A 19,826-nucleotide genomic window follows, 5' to 3' on the forward strand; every position below is an offset into this window, starting at 1 on the left:
TTCTTCTCATTGGTTGCATCAGCAGTGCAGTGGGACGGGGATCTGTATTTCTGCTCCAACAGAGAGTTTCCTGCACTGCAGAGTTACAGATTCAGGAAGTATCATGGGGAACCGTCTCTCACCGCTTCTCATCTTTCTATCACTTCTCAGTAAGTATTTCCTTCCCAGTAAAAATCCATTCTCCCCCTGCTGCATTCTAGACGTTATTGTTGGTAAAATAATAGTGATGGTGATGGTGACTGTTATGTCAATCAATATGAGGAAAATTCTGATTGCTGATATTACTATTTTTCTGTTAGAATGGAGCCACCAAGACACAGTGGAACAGTCGGTTGCTGAAAGAACGGTTGAAAAGGGATCGAAAGTCACACTAACCTGCACCTTGAAAACAAGCGATTCGAACCCTTATGTGTACTGGTACAGTCAGCGCCCCGGGCAGCCTCCACACAACATACTTCGTCTTATTGTAGGGAATCTATACAGGAACACGGGCATAACTGTTCGGTTCTCGGCTACGTTTAATAAAACTGCCAAGATTACCGAGCTAACGGTCAGCAACACCCTGATCTCCGACAGCGCCGTGTATTTCTGTGCCATGAGCCCCACACTGCTGCAGAGATATCGCAGATCCTGCACAAAAACCCACACCGTGAGTTCCAGTTAGCGCTCACCAGAGGGCGCGCTTGCACCGATAAACAGAAACAATAATTCAGCCTCCACAGTGAGAGACAGAGAGATTCTTAAAACTGCGACAGAGCACAAACCTCAACAACAGGCGAGGTGCACTTGTGCAGTTATCTTAGTCTGTGACTACAACTTGCATTTATCGTTAAAAAATGAACTTTACAAATCGAAGTCAGCGATCTTTACTCACCTTTTATCTTTCGATGCTCTTTCCCTGCCTACTTGTTCCTGTCACACCCTGTCTCGACACTTGACCCAGTATTGTATACATTTCCTTCTTACAGTCTTTAGTTTACAAATATAAATCTTTACTAAATTTCGGTACGTTAATTCAGAACCATTCCAACCCAGATGCCCACTGATTCAAAGAACAAAGATCAAAGAACAGTACAGCACAGGAACAGGCCATTCGGTCCTCCAAGCCTGCACCGATCTTGATGCCTGTCTAAACTAAAACCTTCTGCATTTCCGGGCACCATATCCCTCCATTCCCATCCTAATCATGTATTTGTCAAGATGCCTCTTGAACGTCGCTATCGTACCTGCTTCCACCACCTCTCCCGGCAGCAAGTTCCAGGCACTCACCACCCTCTGTGTAAAGAACGTGCCTCGCACACCCCCTCTAAACTTTGCCCCTCGCACCTTAAACCTATGTCACCTAGTAACTGACTCCTCCACCCTGGGAAAAAGCATCTGACTATCCACTCTGTCCATGCCGCTCATAACTTTGCAAACCTCTATCACGTCACCCCTCCAACTCCGTCGTTCCAGTGAAAACAATCCGAGTTTATCCAACCTCTCCTCATAGCTGATGCCCTCCAGACCAGGCAATATCCTGGTAAACATCTTCTGTACCCTCTCCAAAGCCTCCACGTCCTTCTGGTAGTGTGGCGACCAGAATTGCACGCAATATTCCAAGTGTGGCCTAAGTACGGTTCTGTACAGCTGCAACATGACTTGCCTATTTTTATACTCTATGCCCCGACCGATGAAGGCAAGCATGCCGTATGCCTTCTTGCCTACCTTATCCACCTGCGTTGCCACTTTCAGTGACCTGTAGACCTGTATGCCCAGATCTCTCTGCCTGTCAATACTCCTAAGGGTTCTGCCATTTTCTGTATACTTCCCACCTGCATTAGATCTTCCAAAATGCATTACCTCACATTTGTCCGGATTAAACTCCATCTGCCATTTCTCCGCCCAAGTCTCCAACCGATCTATATCCTGCTGTATCCTCTGACAATCCTCATCACTGTCTGCAACTCCACCAACCTTTGTGTCGTCTGCAAACTTACTAATCAGCCCAGCAACATTTTCCTCCAAATCATTTATTTATCCGACAAAGAGCAAAGGTCCCAGCACTGATCCCTGCGGAACACCACTAGTCACATCACTCCATTCAGAAAAGCACCCTTCCACTGCTACCCTCTGTCTTCTATAACAGAGCCAGTTCTGTATCCATCTTGCCAGGTCACCTCTGATCTCGTGCGACTTCACCTTTTGTACCAATCTGCCATGAGGGACCTTGTCAAAGGCTTTACTAAAGTCCATATAGATAACATCCACTGCCCAGATTCAGCGCTGGTTTAAACCGACTTCACTGATGATTCACTTATTATTGACTAACATAATAGTCCTGATTATCCTGTCCCGAACCTGCCTTCCTGCAATATGTAATGGATGGGAAAGTGCCGCAGCTCTTATAGAAAGGCAGAGTTGTAGTATTTTCGAAAGAGACATTAATATTTAATTCCGTTCCTTCCAAGTGGATATTCCACGTGACAACACTGCCTGCGGCAGCCCCGCCCACAGTTTCCGTTTGCTGCTCTCGCTCTGACCCAATTTTGTTATTGGAGGGATTGCTGCCGCGGGTCCATTCTTCTCATTGGTTGCATCAGCAATGTAGTGGGACGGGGATCTGTATTTCTGCTCCGACAGAGAGTTTCCTGCACTGCAGAGTTACAGATTCAGGAAGTATCATGGGGAACCGTCTCTCACCGCTTCTCATCTTTCTATCACTTCTCAGTAAGTATTTCCTTCCCAGTAAAAATCCATTCTCCCCCTGCTGCATTCTAGACGTTATTGTTGGTAAAATAATAGTGATGGTGATGGTGACTGTTATGTCAATCAATATGAGGCAAATTCTGATTGCTGATATTACTATTTTTCTGTTAGAATGGAGCCACCAAGACACAGTGGAACAGTCGGTTGCTGAAAGAACGGTTGAAAAGGGATCGAAAGTCACACTAACCTGCACCTTGAAAACAAGCGATTCGAACCCTTATGTGTACTGGTACAGTCAGCACCCCGGGCAGCCTCCACACAACATACTTCGTCTTATTGGAGGGAATCTATACAGGAACACGGGCATCACTGTTCGGTTCTCGGCTACGTTTAATAAAACTGCCAAGATTACCGAGCTAACGGTCAGCAACACCCTGATCTCCGACAGCGCCGTGTATTTCTGTGCCATGAGCCCCACACTGCTGCAGAGATCTAGCAGATCCTGTACAAAAACCCACACCGAGAGTTCCAGTTAGCGCTCACCAGAGGGCGCGCTTCCACCGATAAACAGAAACAATAATTCAGCCTCCACAGTGAGAGTCACAGAGAGATTCTTAAAACTGCGACAGAGCACAAACCTCAACAACAGGCGAGGTGCACTTGTGCAGTTATCTTAGTCTGTGACTACAACTTGCATTTATCGTTAAAAAATGAACTTTACAAATCGAGGTCAGCGATCTTTACTCACCTTTTATCTTTCGATGCTCTTTCCCTGCCTACTTGTTCCTGTCACACCCTGTGTCTACACTTGACCCAGTATTGTATACATTTCCTTCTTACAGTCTTTAGTTTACAAATATAAATCTTTACTAAATTTCGGTACGTTAATTCAGAACCATTCCAACCCAGATGCCCACTGATTCAAAGAACAAAGATCAAAGAACAGTACAGCACAGGAACAGGCCATTCGGCCCTCCAAGCCTGCACCGATCTTGATGCCTGCCTAAACTAAAACCTTCTGCATTTCCGGGCACCATATCCCTCTATTCCCATCCTAATCATGTATTTGTCAAGATGCCTCTTGAACGTCGCTATCGTACCTGCTTCCACCACCTCTCCCGGCAGCAAGTTCCAGGCACTCACCACCCTCTGTGTAAAGAACTTGCCTCGCACATCCCCTCTAAACTTTGCCCCTCGCACCTTAAACCTATGTCCCCTAGTAACTGACTCCTCCACCCTGGGAAAAAGCTTCTGACTATCCACTCTGTCCATGCCACTCATAACTTTGTAAACCTCTATCACGTCACCCCTCCACCTCCGTCGTTCCAGTGAAAACAATCCGAGTTTATCCAACCTCTCCTCATAGCTGATGCCCTCCAGACCAGGCAATATCCTGGTAAACATCTTCTGTACCCTCTCCAAAGCCTCCACGTCCTTCTGGTAGTGTGGCGACCAGAATTGCACGCAATATTCCAAGTGTGGCCTAAGTAAGGTTCTGTACAGCTGCAACATGACTTGCCTATTTTTATACTCTATGCCCCGACCGATGAAGGCAAGCATGCCGTATGCCTTCTTGCCTACCTTATCCACCTGCGTTGCCACTTTCAGTGACCTGTGGACCTGTACGCCCAGATCTCTCTGCCTGTCAATACTCCTAAGGGTTCTGCCATTTTCTGTATACTTCCCACCTGCATTAGATCTTCCAAAATGCATTACTTTACATTTGTCCGGATTAAACTCCATCTGCCATTTCTCCGCCCAAGTCTCCAACCGATCTATTTCCTGCTGTTTCCTCTGACAATCCTCATCACTGTCTGCAACTCCACCAACCTTTGTGTCGTCCGCAAACTTACTAATCAGCCCAGCTACATTTTCCTCCAAATCATTTATTTATACGACAAAGAGCAAAGGTCCCAGCACTGATCCCTGCGGAACACCACTAGTCACATCACTCCATTCAGAAAAGCACCCTTCCACTGCTACCCTCTGTCTTCTATAACAGAGCCAGTTCTGTATCCATCTTGCCAGCTCACCTCTGATCTCGTGTGACTTCACCTTTTGTACCAATCTGCCATGAGGGACCTTGTCAAAGGCTTTACTAAAGTCCATATAGATAGCATCCACTGCCCAGATTCAGCGCTGGTTTAAACCGACTTCACTGATGATTCACTTATTATTGACTAACATAATAGTCCTGATTATCCTGTCCCGAACCTGCCTTCCTACAATATGTAATGGATGGGAAAGTGCCGCAGCTCTTATAGAAAGGCAGAGTTGTAGTATTTTCGACAGAGACATTAATATTTAATTCCGTTCCTTCCAAGTGGATATTCCACGTGACAACACTGCCTGCGGCAGCCCCGCCCACAGTTTCCGTTTGCTGCTCTCGCTCTGACCCAATTTTGTTATTGGAGGGATTGCTGCCGCGGGTCCATTCTTCTCATTGGTTGCATCAGCAATGTAGTGGGACGGGGATCTGTATTTCTGCTCCGACAGAGAGTTTCCTGCACTGCAGAGTTACAGATTCAGGAAGTATCATGGGGAACCGTCTCTCACCGCTTCTCATCTTTCTATCACTTCTCAGTAAGTATTTCCTTCCCAGTAAAAATCCATTCTCCCCCTGCTGCATTCTAGACGTTATTGTTGGTAAAATAATAGTGATGGTGATGGTGACTGTTATGTCAATCAATATGAGGAAAATTCTGATTGCTGATATTACTATTTTTCTGTTAGAATGGAGCCACCAAGACACAGTGGAACAGTCGGTTGCTGAAAGAACGGTTGAAAAGGGATCGAAAGTCACACTAACCTGCACCTTGAAAACAAGCGATTCGAACCCTTATGTGTACTGGTACAGTCAGCACCCCGGGCAGCCTCCACACAACATACTTCGTCTTATTGGAGGGAATCTATACAGGAACACCGGCATCACTGTTCGGTTCTCGGCTACGTTTAATAAAACTGCCAAGATTACCGAGCTAACGGTCAGCAACACCCTGATCTCCGACAGCGCCGTGATTTTCTGTGCCATGAGCCCCACACTGCTGCAGAGATCGAGCAGATCCTGTACAAAAACCCACACCGAGAGTTCCAGTTAGCGCTCACCAGAGGGCGCGCTTGCACCGATAAACAGAAACAATAATTCAGCCTCCACAATGAGTCACAGGGAGATTCTTAAAACTGCGACAGAGCACAAACCTCAACAACAGGCGAGGTGCACATGTGCAGTTATCTTAGTCTGTGACTACAACTTGCATTTATCGTTAAAAAATGAACTTTACAAATCGAAGTCAGCGATCTTTACTCACCTTTTATCTTTCGATGCTCTTTCCCTGCCTACTTGTTCCTGTCACACCCTGTCTCGACACTTGACCCAGTATTGTATACATTTCCTTCTTACAGTCTTTAGTTTACAAATATAAATCTTTACTAAATTTCGGTACGTTAATTCAGAACCATTCCAACCCAGATGCCCACTGATTCAAAGAACAAAGATCAAATAACAGTACAGCACAGGAACAGGCCATTCGGCCCTCCAAGCCTGCACCGATCTTGATGCCTGCCTAAACTAAAACCTTCTGCATTTCCGGGCACCATATCCCTCTATTCCCATCCTAATCATGTATTTGTCAAGATGCCTCTTGAACGTCGCTATCGTACCTGCTTCCACCACCTCTCCCGGCAGCAAGTTCCAGGCACTCACCACCCTCTGTGTAAAGAACGTGCCTCGCACATCCCCTCTAAACTTTGCCCCACGCACCTTAAACCTATGTCACCTAGTAACTGACTCCTCCACCCTGGGAAAAAGCTTCTGACTATCCACTCTGTCCATGCCGCTCATAACTTTTTAAACCTCTATCATGTCGCCCCTCCACCTCCGTCGTTCCAGTGAAAACAATCCGAGTTTATCCAACCTCTCCTCATAGCTGATGCCCTCCAGACCAGGCAATATCCTGGTAAACATCTTCTGTACCCTCTCCAAAGCCTCCACGTCCTTCTGGTAGTGTGGCGACCAGAATTGCACGCAATATTCCAAGTGTGGCCTAAGTACGGTTCTGTACAGCTGCAACATGACTTGCCTATTTTTATTCTCTATGCCCCGACCGCTGAAGGCAAGCATGCCGTATGCCTTCTTGCCTACCTTATCCACCTGCGTTGCACTTTCAGTGACCTGTAGACCTGTATGCCCAGATCTCTCTGCCTGTCAATACTCCTAAGGGTTCTGCCATTTTCTGTATACTTCCCACCTGCATTAGATCTTCCAAAATGCATTACCTCACATTTGTCCGGATTAAACTCCATCTGCCATTTCTCCGCCCAAGTCTCCAACCGATCTATATCCTGCTGTATCCTCTGACAATCCTCATCACTGTCTGCAACTCCACCAACCTTTGTGTCGTCTGCAAACTTACTAATCAGACCAGCAACATTTTCCTCCAAATCATTTATTTATACGACAAAGAGCAAAGGTCCCAGCACTGATCCCTGCGGAACACCACTAGTCACATCACTCCATTCAGAAAAGCACCCTTCCACTGCTACCCTCTGTCTTCTATAACAGAGCCAGTTCTGTTTCCATCTTGCCAGCTCACCTCTGATCTCGTGTGACTTCACCTTTTGTACCAGTCTGCCATGAGGGACCTTGTCAAAGGCTTTACTAAAGTCCATATAGATAACATCCACTGCCCAGATTCAGCGCTGGTTTAAACCGACTTCACTGATGATTCACTTATTATTGACTAACATAATAGTCCTGATTATCCTGTCCCGAACCTGCCTTCCTGCAATATGTAATGGATGGGAAAGTGCCGCAGCTCTTATAGAAAGGCAGAGTTGTAGTATTTTCGACAGAGACATTAATATTTAATTCCGTTCCTTCCAAGTGGATATTCCACGTGACAACACTGCCTGCGGCAGCCCCGCCCACAGTTTCCGTTTGCTGCTCTCGCTCTGACCCAATTTTGTTATTGGAGGGATTGCTGCCGCGGGTCCATTCTTCTCATTGGTTGGATCAGCAGTGCAGTGGGACGGGGATCTGTATTTCTGCTCCGACAGAGAGTTTCCTGCACTGCAGAGTTACAGATTCAGGAAGTATCATGGGGAACCGTCTCTCACCGCTTCTCATCTTTCTATCACTTCTCAGTAAGTATTTCCTTCCCAGTAAAAATCCATTCTCCCCCTGCTGCATTCTAGATGTTATTGTTGGTAAAATAATAGTGATGGTGATGGTGACTGTTATGTCAATCAATATGAGGAAAATTCTGATTGCTGATATTACTATTTTTCTGTTAGAATGGAGCCACCAAGACACAGTGGAACAGTCGGTTGCTGAAAGAACGGTTGAAAAGGGATCGAAAGTCACACTAACCTGCACCTTGAAAACAAGCGATTCGAACCCTTATGTGTACTGGTACAGTCAGCGCCCCGGGCAGCCTCCACACAACATACTTCGTCTTATTGGAGGGAATCTATACAGGAACACCGGCATCACTGTTCGGTTCTCGGCTACGTTTAATAAAACTGCCAAGATTACCGAGCTAACGGTCAGCAACACCCTGATCTCCGACAGCGCCGTGTATTTCTGTGCCATGAGCCCCACACTGCTGCAGAGATCTAGCAGATCCTGCACAAAAACCCACACCGAGAGTTCCAGTTAGCGCTCACCAGAGGGCGCGCTTGCACCGATAAACAGAAACAATAATTCAGCCTCCACAGTGAGAGACAGAGAGATTCTTAAAACTGCGACAGAGCACAAACCTCAACAACAGGCGAGGTGCACTTGTGCAGTTATCTTAGTCTGTGACTACAACTTGCATTTATCGTTAAAAAATGAACTTTACAAATCGAGGTCAGCGATCTTTACTCACCTTTTATCTTTCGATGCTCTTTCCCTGCCCACTTGTTCCTGTCACACCCTGTCTCGACACTTGACCCAGTATTGTATACATTTCCTTCTTACAGTCTTTAGTTTACAAATATAAATCTTTACTAAATTTCGGTACGTTAATTCAGAACCATTCCAACCCAGATGCCCACTGATTCAAAGAACAAAGATCAAAGAACAGTACAGCACAGGAACAGGCCATTCGGCCCTCCAAGCCTGCACCGATCTTGATGCCTGCCTAAACTAAAACCTTCTGCATTTCCGGGCACCATATCCCTCTATTCCCATCCTAATCATGTATTTGTCAAGATGCCTCTTGAACGTCGCTATCGTACCTGCTTCCACCACCTCTCCCGGCAGCAAGTTCCAGGCACTCACCACCCTCTGTGTAAAGAACTTGCCTCGCACATCCCCTCTAAACTTTGCCCCTCGCACCTTAAACCTATGTCCCCTAGTAACTGACTCCTCCACCCTGGGAAAAAGCTTCTGACTATCCACTCTGTCTATGCCACTCATAACTTTGTAAACCTCTATCACGTCACCCCTCCACCTCCGTCGTTCCAGTGAAAACAATCCGAGTTTATCCAACCTCTCCTCATAGCTGATGCCCTCCAGACCAGGCAATATCCTGGTAAACATCTTCTGTACCCTCTCCAAAGCCTCCACGTCCTTCTGGTAGTGTGGCGACCAGAATTGCACGCAATATTCCAAGTGTGGCCTAAGTACGGTTCTGTACAGCTGCAACATGACTTGCCTATTTTTATACTCTATGACCCGACCGATGAAGGCAAGCATGCCGTATGCCTTCTTGCCTACCTTATCCACCTGCGTTGCCACTTTCAGTGACCTGTGGACCTGTACGCCCAGATCTCTCTGCCTGTCAATACTCCTAAGGGTTCTGCCATTTACTGTATACTTCCCACCTGCATTAGATCTTCCAAAATGCATTACTTCACATTTGTCCGGATTAAACTCCATCTGCCATTTCTCCGCCCAATTCTCCAACCGATCTATTTCCTGCTGTTTCCTCTGACAATCCTCATCACTGTCTGCAACTCCACCAACCTTTGTGTCGTCCGCAAACTTACTAATCAGACCAGCTACATTTTCCTCCAAATCATTTATTTATACGACAAAGAGCAAAGGTCCCAGCACTGATCCCTGCGGAACACCACTAGTCACATCACTCCATTCAGAAAAGCACCCTTCCACTGCTACCCTCTGTCTTCTATAACAGAGCCAGTTCTGTATCCATCTTGCCAGCTCACCTCTGATCTCGTGTGACTTCACCTTTTGTACCAATCTGCCATGAGGGACCTTGTCAAAGGCTTTACTAAAGTCCATATAGATAACATCCACTGCCCAGATTCAGCGCTGGTTTAAACCGACTTCACTGATGATTCACTTATTATTGACTAACATAATAGTCCTGATTATCCTGTCCCGAACCTGCCTTCCTACAATATGTAATGGATGGGAAAGTGCCGCAGCTCTTATAGAAAGGCAGAGTTGTAGTATTTTCGACAGAGACATTAATATTTAATTCCGTTCCTTCCAAGTGGATATTCCACGTGACAACACTGCCTGCGGCAGCCCCGCCCACAGTTTCCGTTTGCTGCTCTCGCTCTGACCCAATTTTGTTATTGAAGCGATTGCTGCCGCGGGTCCATTCTTCTCATTGGTTGGATCAGCAGTGCAGTGGGACGGGGATCTGTATTTCTGCTCCGACAGAGAGTTTCCTGCACTGCAGAGTTACAGATTCAGGAAGTATCATGGGGAACCGTCTCTCACCGCTTCTCATCTTTCTATCACTTCTCAGTAAGTATTTCCTTCCCAGTAAAAATCCATTCTCCCCCTGCTGCATTCTAGACGTTATTGTTGGTAAAATAATAGTGATGGTGATGGTGACTGTTATGTCAATCAATATGAGGCAAATTCTGATTGCTGATATTACTATTTTTCTGTTAGAATGGAGCCACCAAGACACAGTGGAACAGCCGGTTGCTGAAAGAACGGTTGAAAAGGGATCGAAAGTCACACTAACCTGCACCTTGAAAACAAGCGATTCGAACCCTTATGTGTACTGGTACAGTCAGCGCCCCGGGCAGCCTCCACACAACATACTTCGTCTTATTGGAGGGAATCTATACAGGAACACCGGCATCACTGTTCGGTTCTCGGCTCCGTTTAATAAAACTGCCAAGATTACCGAGCTAACGGTCAGCAACACCCTGATCTCCGACAGCGCCGTGTATTTCTGTGCCATGAGCCCCACACTGCTGCAGAGATCTAGCAGATCCTGTACAAAAACCCACACTGAGAGTTCCAGTTAGCGCTCACCAGAGGGCGCGCTTGCACCGATAAACAGAAACAATAATTCAGCCTCCACAGTGAGAGACACAGAGAGATTCTTAAAACTGCGACAGAGCACAAACCTCAACAACAGGCGAGGTCCACTTGTGCAGTTATCTTAGTCTGTGACTACAACTTGCATTTATCATTTAAAAAATGAGCTTTACAAATCGAAGTCAGCGATCTTTACTCACCTTTTATCTTTCGATGCTCTTTCCCTGCCTACTTGTTCCTGTCACACCCTGTCTCGACACTTGACCCAGTATTGTATACATTTCCTTCTTACAGTCTTTAGTTTACAAATATAAATCTTTACTAAATTTCGGTACGTTAATTCAGAACCATTCCAACCCAGATGCCCACTGATTCAAAGAACAAAGATCAAAGAACAGTACAGCACAGGAACAGGCCATTCGGCCCTCCAAGCCTGCACCGATCTTGATGCCTGCCTAAACTAAAACCTTCTGCATTTCCGGGCACCATATCCCTCTATTCCCATCCTAATCATGTATTTGTCAAGATGCCTCTTGAACGTCGCTATCGTACCTGCTTCCACCACCTCTCCCGGCAGCAAGTTCCAGGCACTCACCACCCTCTGTGTAAAGAACGTGCCTCGCACATCCCCTCTAAACTTTGCCCCTCGCACCTTAAACCTATGTCACCTAGTAACTGACTCCTCCACCCTGGGAAAAAGCTTCTGACTATCCACTCTGTCCATGCCGCTCATAACTTTGTAAACCTCTATCACGTCGCCCCTCCACCTCCGTCGTTCCAGTGAAAACAATCCGAGTTTATCCAACCTCTCCTCATAGCTGATGCCCTCCAGACCAGGCAATATCCTGGTAAACATCTTCTGTACCCTCTCCAAAGCCTCCACGTCCTTCTGGTAGTGTGGCGACCAGAATTGCACGCAATATTCCAAGTGTGGCCTAAGTACGGTTCTGTACAGCTGCAACATGACTTGCCTATTTTTATACTCTATGACCCGACCGATGAAGGCAAGCATGCCGTATGCCTTCTTGCCTACCTTATCCACCTGCGTTGCCACTTTCAGTGACCTGTGGACCTGTACGCCCAGATCTCTCTGCCTGTCAATACTCCTAAGGGTTCTGCCATTTACTGTATACTTCCCACCTGCATTAGATCTTCCAAAATGCATTACTTCACATTTGTCCGGATTAAACTCCATCTGCCATTTCTCCGCCCAATTCTCCAACCGATCTATTTCCTGCTGTTTCCTCTGACAATCCTCATCACTGTCTGCAACTCCACCAACCTTTGTGTCGTCCGCAAACTTACTAATCAGACCAGCTACATTTTCCTCCAAATCATTTATTTATACGACAAAGAGCAAAGGTCCCAGCACTGATCCCTGCGGAACACCACTAGTCACATCACTCCATTCAGAAAAGCACCCTTCCACTGCTACCCTCTGTCTTCTATAACAGAGCCAGTTCTGTATCCATCTTGCCAGCTCACCTCTGATCTCGTGTGACTTCACCTTTTGTACCAATCTGCCATGAGGGACCTTGTCAAAGGCTTTACTAAAGTCCATATAGATAACATCCACTGCCCAGATTCAGCGCTGGTTTAAACCGACTTCACTGATGATTCACTTATTATTGACTAACATAATAGTCCTGATTATCCTGTCCCGAACCTGCCTTCCTACAATATGTAATGGATGGGAAAGTGCCGCAGCTCTTATAGAAAGGCAGAGTTGTAGTATTTTCGACAGAGACATTAATATTTAATTCCGTTCCTTCCAAGTGGATATTCCACGTGACAACACTGCCTGCGGCAGCCCCGCCCACAGTTTCCGTTTGCTGCTCTCGCTCTGACCCAATTTTGTTATTGAAGCGATTGCTGCCGCGGGTCCATTCTTCTCATTGGTTGGATCAGCAGTGCAGTGGGACGGGGATCTGTATTTCTGCTCCGACAGAGAGTTTCCTGCACTGCAGAGTTACAGATTCAGGAAGTATCATGGGGAACCGTCTCTCACCGCTTCTCATCTTTCTATCACTTCTCAGTAAGTATTTCCTTCCCAGTAAAAATCCATTCTCCCCCTGCTGCATTCTAGACGTTATTGTTGGTAAAATAATAGTGATGGTGATGGTGACTGTTATGTCAATCAATATGAGGCAAATTCTGATTGCTGATATTACTATTTTTCTGTTAGAATGGAGCCACCAAGACACAGTGGAACAGCCGGTTGCTGAAAGAACGGTTGAAAAGGGATCGAAAGTCACACTAACCTGCACCTTGAAAACAAGCGATTCGAACCCTTATGTGTACTGGTACAGTCAGCGCCCCGGGCAGCCTCCACACAACATACTTCGTCTTATTGGAGGGAATCTATACAGGAACACCGGCATCACTGTTCGGTTCTCGGCTCCGTTTAATAAAACTGCCAAGATTACCGAGCTAACGGTCAGCAACACCCTGATCTCCGACAGCGCCGTGTATTTCTGTGCCATGAGCCCCACACTGCTGCAGAGATCTAGCAGATCCTGTACAAAAACCCACACTGAGAGTTCCAGTTAGCGCTCACCAGAGGGCGCGCTTGCACCGATAAACAGAAACAATAATTCAGCCTCCACAGTGAGAGACACAGAGAGATTCTTAAAACTGCGACAGAGCACAAACCTCAACAACAGGCGAGGTCCACTTGTGCAGTTATCTTAGTCTGTGACTACAACTTGCATTTATCATTTAAAAAATGAGCTTTACAAATCGAAGTCAGCGATCTTTACTCACCTTTTATCTTTCGATGCTCTTTCCCTGCCTACTTGTTCCTGTCACACCCTGTCTCGACACTTGACCCAGTATTGTATACATTTCCTTCTTACAGTCTTTAGTTTACAAATATAAATCTTTACTAAATTTCGGTACGTTAATTCAGAACCATTCCAACCCAGATGCCCACTGATTCAAAGAACAAAGATCAAAGAACAGTACAGCACAGGAACAGGCCATTCGGCCCTCCAAGCCTGCACCGATCTTGATGCCTGCCTAAACTAAAACCTTCTGCATTTCCGGGCACCATATCCCTCTATTCCCATCCTAATCATGTATTTGTCAAGATGCCTCTTGAACGTCGCTATCGTACCTGCTTCCACCACCTCTCCCGGCAGCAAGTTCCAGGCACTCACCACCCTCTGTGTAAAGAACGTGCCTCGCACATCCCCTCTAAACTTTGCCCCTCGCACCTTAAACCTATGTCACCTAGTAACTGACTCCTCCACCCTGGGAAAAAGCTTCTGACTATCCACTCTGTCCATGCCGCTCATAACTTTGTAAACCTCTATCATGTCGCCCCTCCACCTCCGTCGTTCCAGTGAAAACAATCCGAGTTTATCCAACCTCTCCTCATAGCTGATGCCCTCCAGACCAGGCAATATCCTGGTAAACATCTTCTGTACCCTCTCCAAAGCCTCCACGTCCTTCTGGTAGTGTGGCGACCAGAATTGCACGCAATATTCCAAGTGTGGCCTAAGTACGGTTCTGTACAGCTGCAACATGACTTGCCTATTTTTATACTCTATGCCCCGACCGATGAAGGCAAGCATGCCGTATGCCTTCTTGCCTACCTTATCCACCTGCGTTGCCACTTTCAGTGACCTGTAGACCTGTATGCCCAGATCTCTCTGCCTGTCAATACTCCTCAGGGTTCTGCCATTTTCTGTATACTTCCCACCTGCATTAGATCTTCCAAAATGCATTACCTCACATTTGTCCGGGTTAAACTCCATCTGCCATTTCTCCGCCCAAGTCTCCAACCGATCTATATCCTGCTGTATCCTCTGACAATCCTCATCACTGTCTGCAACTCCACCAACCTTTGTGTCGTCCGCAAACTTACTAATCAGCCCAGCTACATTTTCCTCCAAATCATTTATTTATACGACAAAGAGCAAAGGTCCCAGCACTGATCCCTGCGGAACACCACTAGTCACATCACTCCATTCAGAAAAGCACCCTTCCACTGCTACCCTCTGTCTTCTATAACAGAGCCAGTTCTGTTTCCATCTTGCCAGCTCACCTCTGATCTCGTGTGACTTCACCTTTTGTACCAGTCTGCCATGAGGGACCTTGTCAAAGGCTTTACTAAAGTCCATATAGATAACATCCACTGCCCAGATTCAGCGCTGGTTTAAACCGACTTCACTGATGATTCACTTATTATTGACTAACATAATAGTCCTGATTATCCTGTCCCGAACCTGCCTTCCTACAATATGTAATGGATGGGAAAGTGCCGCAGCTCTTATAGAAAGGCAGAGTTGTAGTATTTTCGACAGAGACATTAATATTTAATTCCGTTCCTTCCAAGTGGATATTCCACGTGACAACACTGCCTGCGGCAGCCCCGCCCACAGTTTCCGTTTGCTGCTCTCGCTCTGACCCAATTTTGTTATTGGAGGGATTGCTGCCGCGGGTCCATTCTTCTCATTGGTTGCATCAGCAGTGCAGTGGGACGGGGATCTGTATTTCTGCTCCGACAGAGAGTTTCCTGCACTGCAGAGTTACAGATTCAGGAAGTATCATGGGGAACCGTCTCTCACCGCTTCTCATCTTTCTATCACTTCTCAGTAAGTATTTCCTTCCCAGTAAAAATCCATTCTCCCCCTGCTGCATTCTAGATGTTATTGTTGGTAAAATAATAGTGATGGTGATGGTGACTGTTATGTCAATCAATATGAGGAAAATTCTGATTGCTGATATTACTATTTTTCTGTTAGAATGGAGCCACCAAGACACAGTGGAACAGTCGGTTGCTGAAAGAACGGTTGAAAAGGGATCGAAAGTCACACTAACCTGCACCTTGAAAACAAGCGATTCGAACACTTATGTGTACTGGTACAGTCAGCACCCCGGGCAGCCTCCACACAACATACTTCGTCTTATTGGAGGGAATCTATACAGGAACACCGGCATCACTGTTCGGTTCTCGGCTACGTTTAATAAAACTGCCAAGATTACCGAGCTAACGGTCAGCAACACCCTGATCTCCGACAGCGCCGTGTATTTCTGTGCCATGAGCCCCACACTGCTGCAGAGATCGAGCAGATCCTGTACAAAAACCCACACCGAGAGTTCCAGTTAGCGCTCACCAGAGGGCGCGCTTGCACCGATAAACAGAAACAATAATTCAGCCTCCACAGTGAGAGACAGAGAGATTCTTAAAACTGCGACAGAGCACAAACCTCAACAACAGGCGAGGTGCACTTGTGCAGTTATCTTAGTCTGTGACTACAACTTGCATTTATCGTTAAAAAATGAACTTTACAAATCGAAGTCAGCGATCTTTGCTCACCTTTTATCTTTCGATGCTCTTTCCCTGCCTACTTGTTCCTGTCACACCCTGTCTCGACACTTGACCCAGTATTGTATACATTTCCTTCTTACAGTCTTTAGTTTACAAATATAAATCTTTACTAAATTTCGGTACGTTAATTCAGAACCATTCCAACCCAGATGCCCACTGATTCAAAGAACAAAGATCAAAGAACAGTACAGCACAGGAACAGGCCATTCGGCCCTCCAAGCCTGCACCGATCTTGATGCCTGTCTAAACTAAAACCTTCTGCATTTCCGGGCACCATATCCCTCTATTCCCATCCTAATCATGTATTTGTCAAGATGCCTCTTGAACGTCGCTATCGTACCTGCTTCCACCACCTCTCCCGGCAGCAAGTTCCAGGCACTCACCACCCTCTGTGTAAAGAACGTGCCTCGCACATCCCCTCTAAACTTTGCCCCTCGCACCTTAAACCTATGTCACCTAGTAACTGACTCCTCCACCCTGGGAAAAAGCTTCTGACTATCCACTCTGTCCATGCCGCTCATAACTTTGCAAACCTCTATCACGTCACCCCTCCACCTCCGTCGTTCCAGTGAAAACAATCCGAGTTTATCCAACCTCTCCTCATAGCTGATGCCCTCCAGACCAGGCAACATCCTGGTAAACATCTTCTGTACCCTCTCCAAAGCCTCCACGTCCTTCTGGTAGTGTGGCGACCAAAATTGCACGCAATATTCCAAGTGTGGCCTAAGTACGGTTTTGTACAGCTGCAACATGACTTGCCTATTTTTATACTCTATGCCCCGACCGATGAAGGCAAGCATGCCGTATGCCTTCTTGCCTACCTTATCCACCTGCGTTGCCACTTTCAGTGACCTGTAGACCTGTATGCCCAGATCTCTCTGCCTGTCAATACTCCTAAGGGTTCTGCCATTTTCTGTATACTTCCCACCTGCATTAGATCTTCCAAAATGCATTACCTCACATTTGTCCGGATTAAACTCCATCTGCCATTTCTCCGCCCAAGTCTCCAACCGATCTATATCCTGCTGTATCCTCTGACAATCCTCATCACTGTCTGCAACTCCACCAACCTTTGTGTCGTCTGCAAACTTACTAATCAGACCAGCTACATTTTCCTCCAAATCATTTATTTATACGACAAAGAGCAAAGGTCCCAGCACTGATCCCTGCGGAACACCACTAGTCACATCACTCCATTCAGAAAAGCACCCTTCCACTGCTACCCTCTGTCTTCTATAACAGAGCCAGTTCTGTATCCATCTTGCCAGGTCACCTCTGATCTCGTGTGACTTCACCTTTTGTACCAATCTGCCATGAGGGACCTTGTCAAAGGCTTTACTAAAGTCCATATAGTTAACATCCACTGCCCAGATTCAGCGCTGGTTTAAACCGACTTCACTGATGATTCACTTATTATTGACTAACATAATAGTCCTGATTATCCTGTCCCGAACCTGCCTTCCTGCAATATGTAATGGATGGGAAAGTGCCGCAGCTCTTATAGAAAGGCAGAGTTGTAGTATTTTCGAAAGAGACATTAATATTTAATTCCGTTCCTTCCAAGTGGATATTCCACGTGACAACACTGCCTGCGGCAGCCCCGCCCACAGTTTCCGTTTGCTGCTCTCGCTCTGACCCAATTTTGTTATTGGAGGGATTGCTGCCGCGGGTCCATTCTTCTCATTGGTTGCATCAGCAGTGCAGTGGGACGGGGATCTGTATTTCTGCTCCGACAGAGAGTTTCCTGCACTGCAGAGTTACAGATTCAGGAAGTATCATGGGGAACCGTCTCTCACCGCTTCTCATCTTTCTCTCACTTCTCAGTAAGTATTTCCTTCCCAGTAAAAATCCATTCTCCCCCTGCTGCATTCTAGATGTTATTGTTGGTAAAATAATAGTGATGGTGATGGTGACTGTTATGTCAATCAATATGAGGAAAATTCTGATTGCTGATATTACTATTTTTCTGTTAGAATGGAGCCACCAAGACACAGTGGAACAGTCGGTTGCTGAAAGAACGGTTGAAAAGGGATCGAAAGTCACACTAACCTGCACCTTGAAAACAAGCGATTCGAACCCTTATGTGTACTGGGACAGTCAGCACCCCGGGCAGCCTCCACACAACATACTTCGTCTTATTGGAGGGAATCTATACAGGAACACGGGCATCACTGTTCGGTTCTCGGCTACGTTTAATAAAACTGCCAAGATTACCGAGCTAACGGTCAGCAACACCCTGATCTCCGACAGCGCCGTGTATTTCTGTGCCATGAGCCCCACACTGCTGCAGAGATCTAGCAGATCCTGTACAAAAACCCACACTGAGAGTTCCAGTTAGCGCTCACCAGAGGGCGCGCTTCCACCGATAAACAGAAACAATAATTCAGACTCCACAGTGAGAGTCACAGAGAGATTCTTAAAACTGCGACAGAGCACAAACCTCAACAACAGGCGAGGTGCACTTGTGCAGTTATCTTAGTCTGTGACTACAACTTGCATTTATCGTTAAAAAATGAACTTTACAAATCGAGGTCAGCGATCTTTACTCACCTTTTATCTTTCGATGCTCTTTCCCTGCCTACTTGTTCCTGTCACACCCTGTCTCGACACTTGACCCAGTATTGTATACATTTCCTTCTTACAGTCTTTAGTTTACAAATATAAATCTTTACTAAATTTCGGTACGTTAATTCAGAACCATTCCAACCCAGATGCCCACTGATTCAAAGAACAAAGATCAAAGAACAGTACAGCACAGGAACAGGCCATTCGGCCCTCCAAGCCTGCACCGATCTTGATGCCTGCCTAAACTAAAACCTTCTGCATTTCCGGGCACCATATCCCTCTATTCCCATCCTAATCATGTATTTGTCAAGATGCCTCTTGAACGTCGCTATCGTACCTGCTTCCACCACCTCTCCCGGCAGCAAGTTCCAGGCACTCACCACCCTCTGTGTAAAGAACTTGCCTCGCACATCCCCTCTAAACTTTGCCCCTCGCACCTTAAACCTATGTCCCCTAGTAACTGACTCCTCCACCCTGGGAAAAAGCTTCTGACTATCCACTCTGTCCATGCCACTCATAACTTTGTAAACCTCTATCACGTCACCCCTCCACCTCCGTCGTTCCAGTGAAAACAATCCGAGTTTATCCAACCTCTCCTCATAGCTGATGCCCTCCAGACCAGGCAATATCCTGGTAAACATCTTCTGTACCCTCTCCAAAGCCTCCACGTCCTTCTGGTAGTGTGGCGACCAGAATTGCACGCAATATTCCAAGTGTGGCCTAAGTAAGGTTCTGTACAGCTGCAACATGACTTGCCTATTTTTATACTCTATGCCCCGACCGATGAAGGCAAGCATGCCGTATGCCTTCTTGCCTACCTTATCCACCTGCGTTGCCACTTTCAGTGACCTGTGGACATGTACGCCCAGATCTCTCTGCCTGTCAATACTCCTAAGGGTTCTGCCATTTACTGTATACTTCCCACCTGCATTAGATCTTCCAAAATGCATTACCTCACATTTGTCCGGATTAAACTCCATCTGCCATTTCTCCGCCCAAGTCTCCAAC

The 19,826-nt window shown here is 46.4% G+C and overlaps 1 gene segment (V, D, J or C); it reads left to right on the plus strand.

Annotated features, from left to right (window-relative positions):
* The first annotated feature begins 7,724 nt into the window (after positions 1-7,724).
* On the plus strand, positions 7,725-8,345 carry LOC137348581 (T cell receptor alpha variable 38-2/delta variable 8-like). The segment is given in 2 exon segments: positions 7,725-7,830; positions 7,981-8,345. Coding segments are annotated over 2 exon segments (411 nt in total).
* Positions 8,346-19,826: the final 11,481 nt, after the last annotated feature.

This window comes from Heterodontus francisci, chromosome 34, assembly GCF_036365525.1.
Source record: "Heterodontus francisci isolate sHetFra1 chromosome 34, sHetFra1.hap1, whole genome shotgun sequence".
Lineage (NCBI taxonomy): Eukaryota > Metazoa > Chordata > Chondrichthyes > Heterodontiformes > Heterodontidae > Heterodontus > Heterodontus francisci.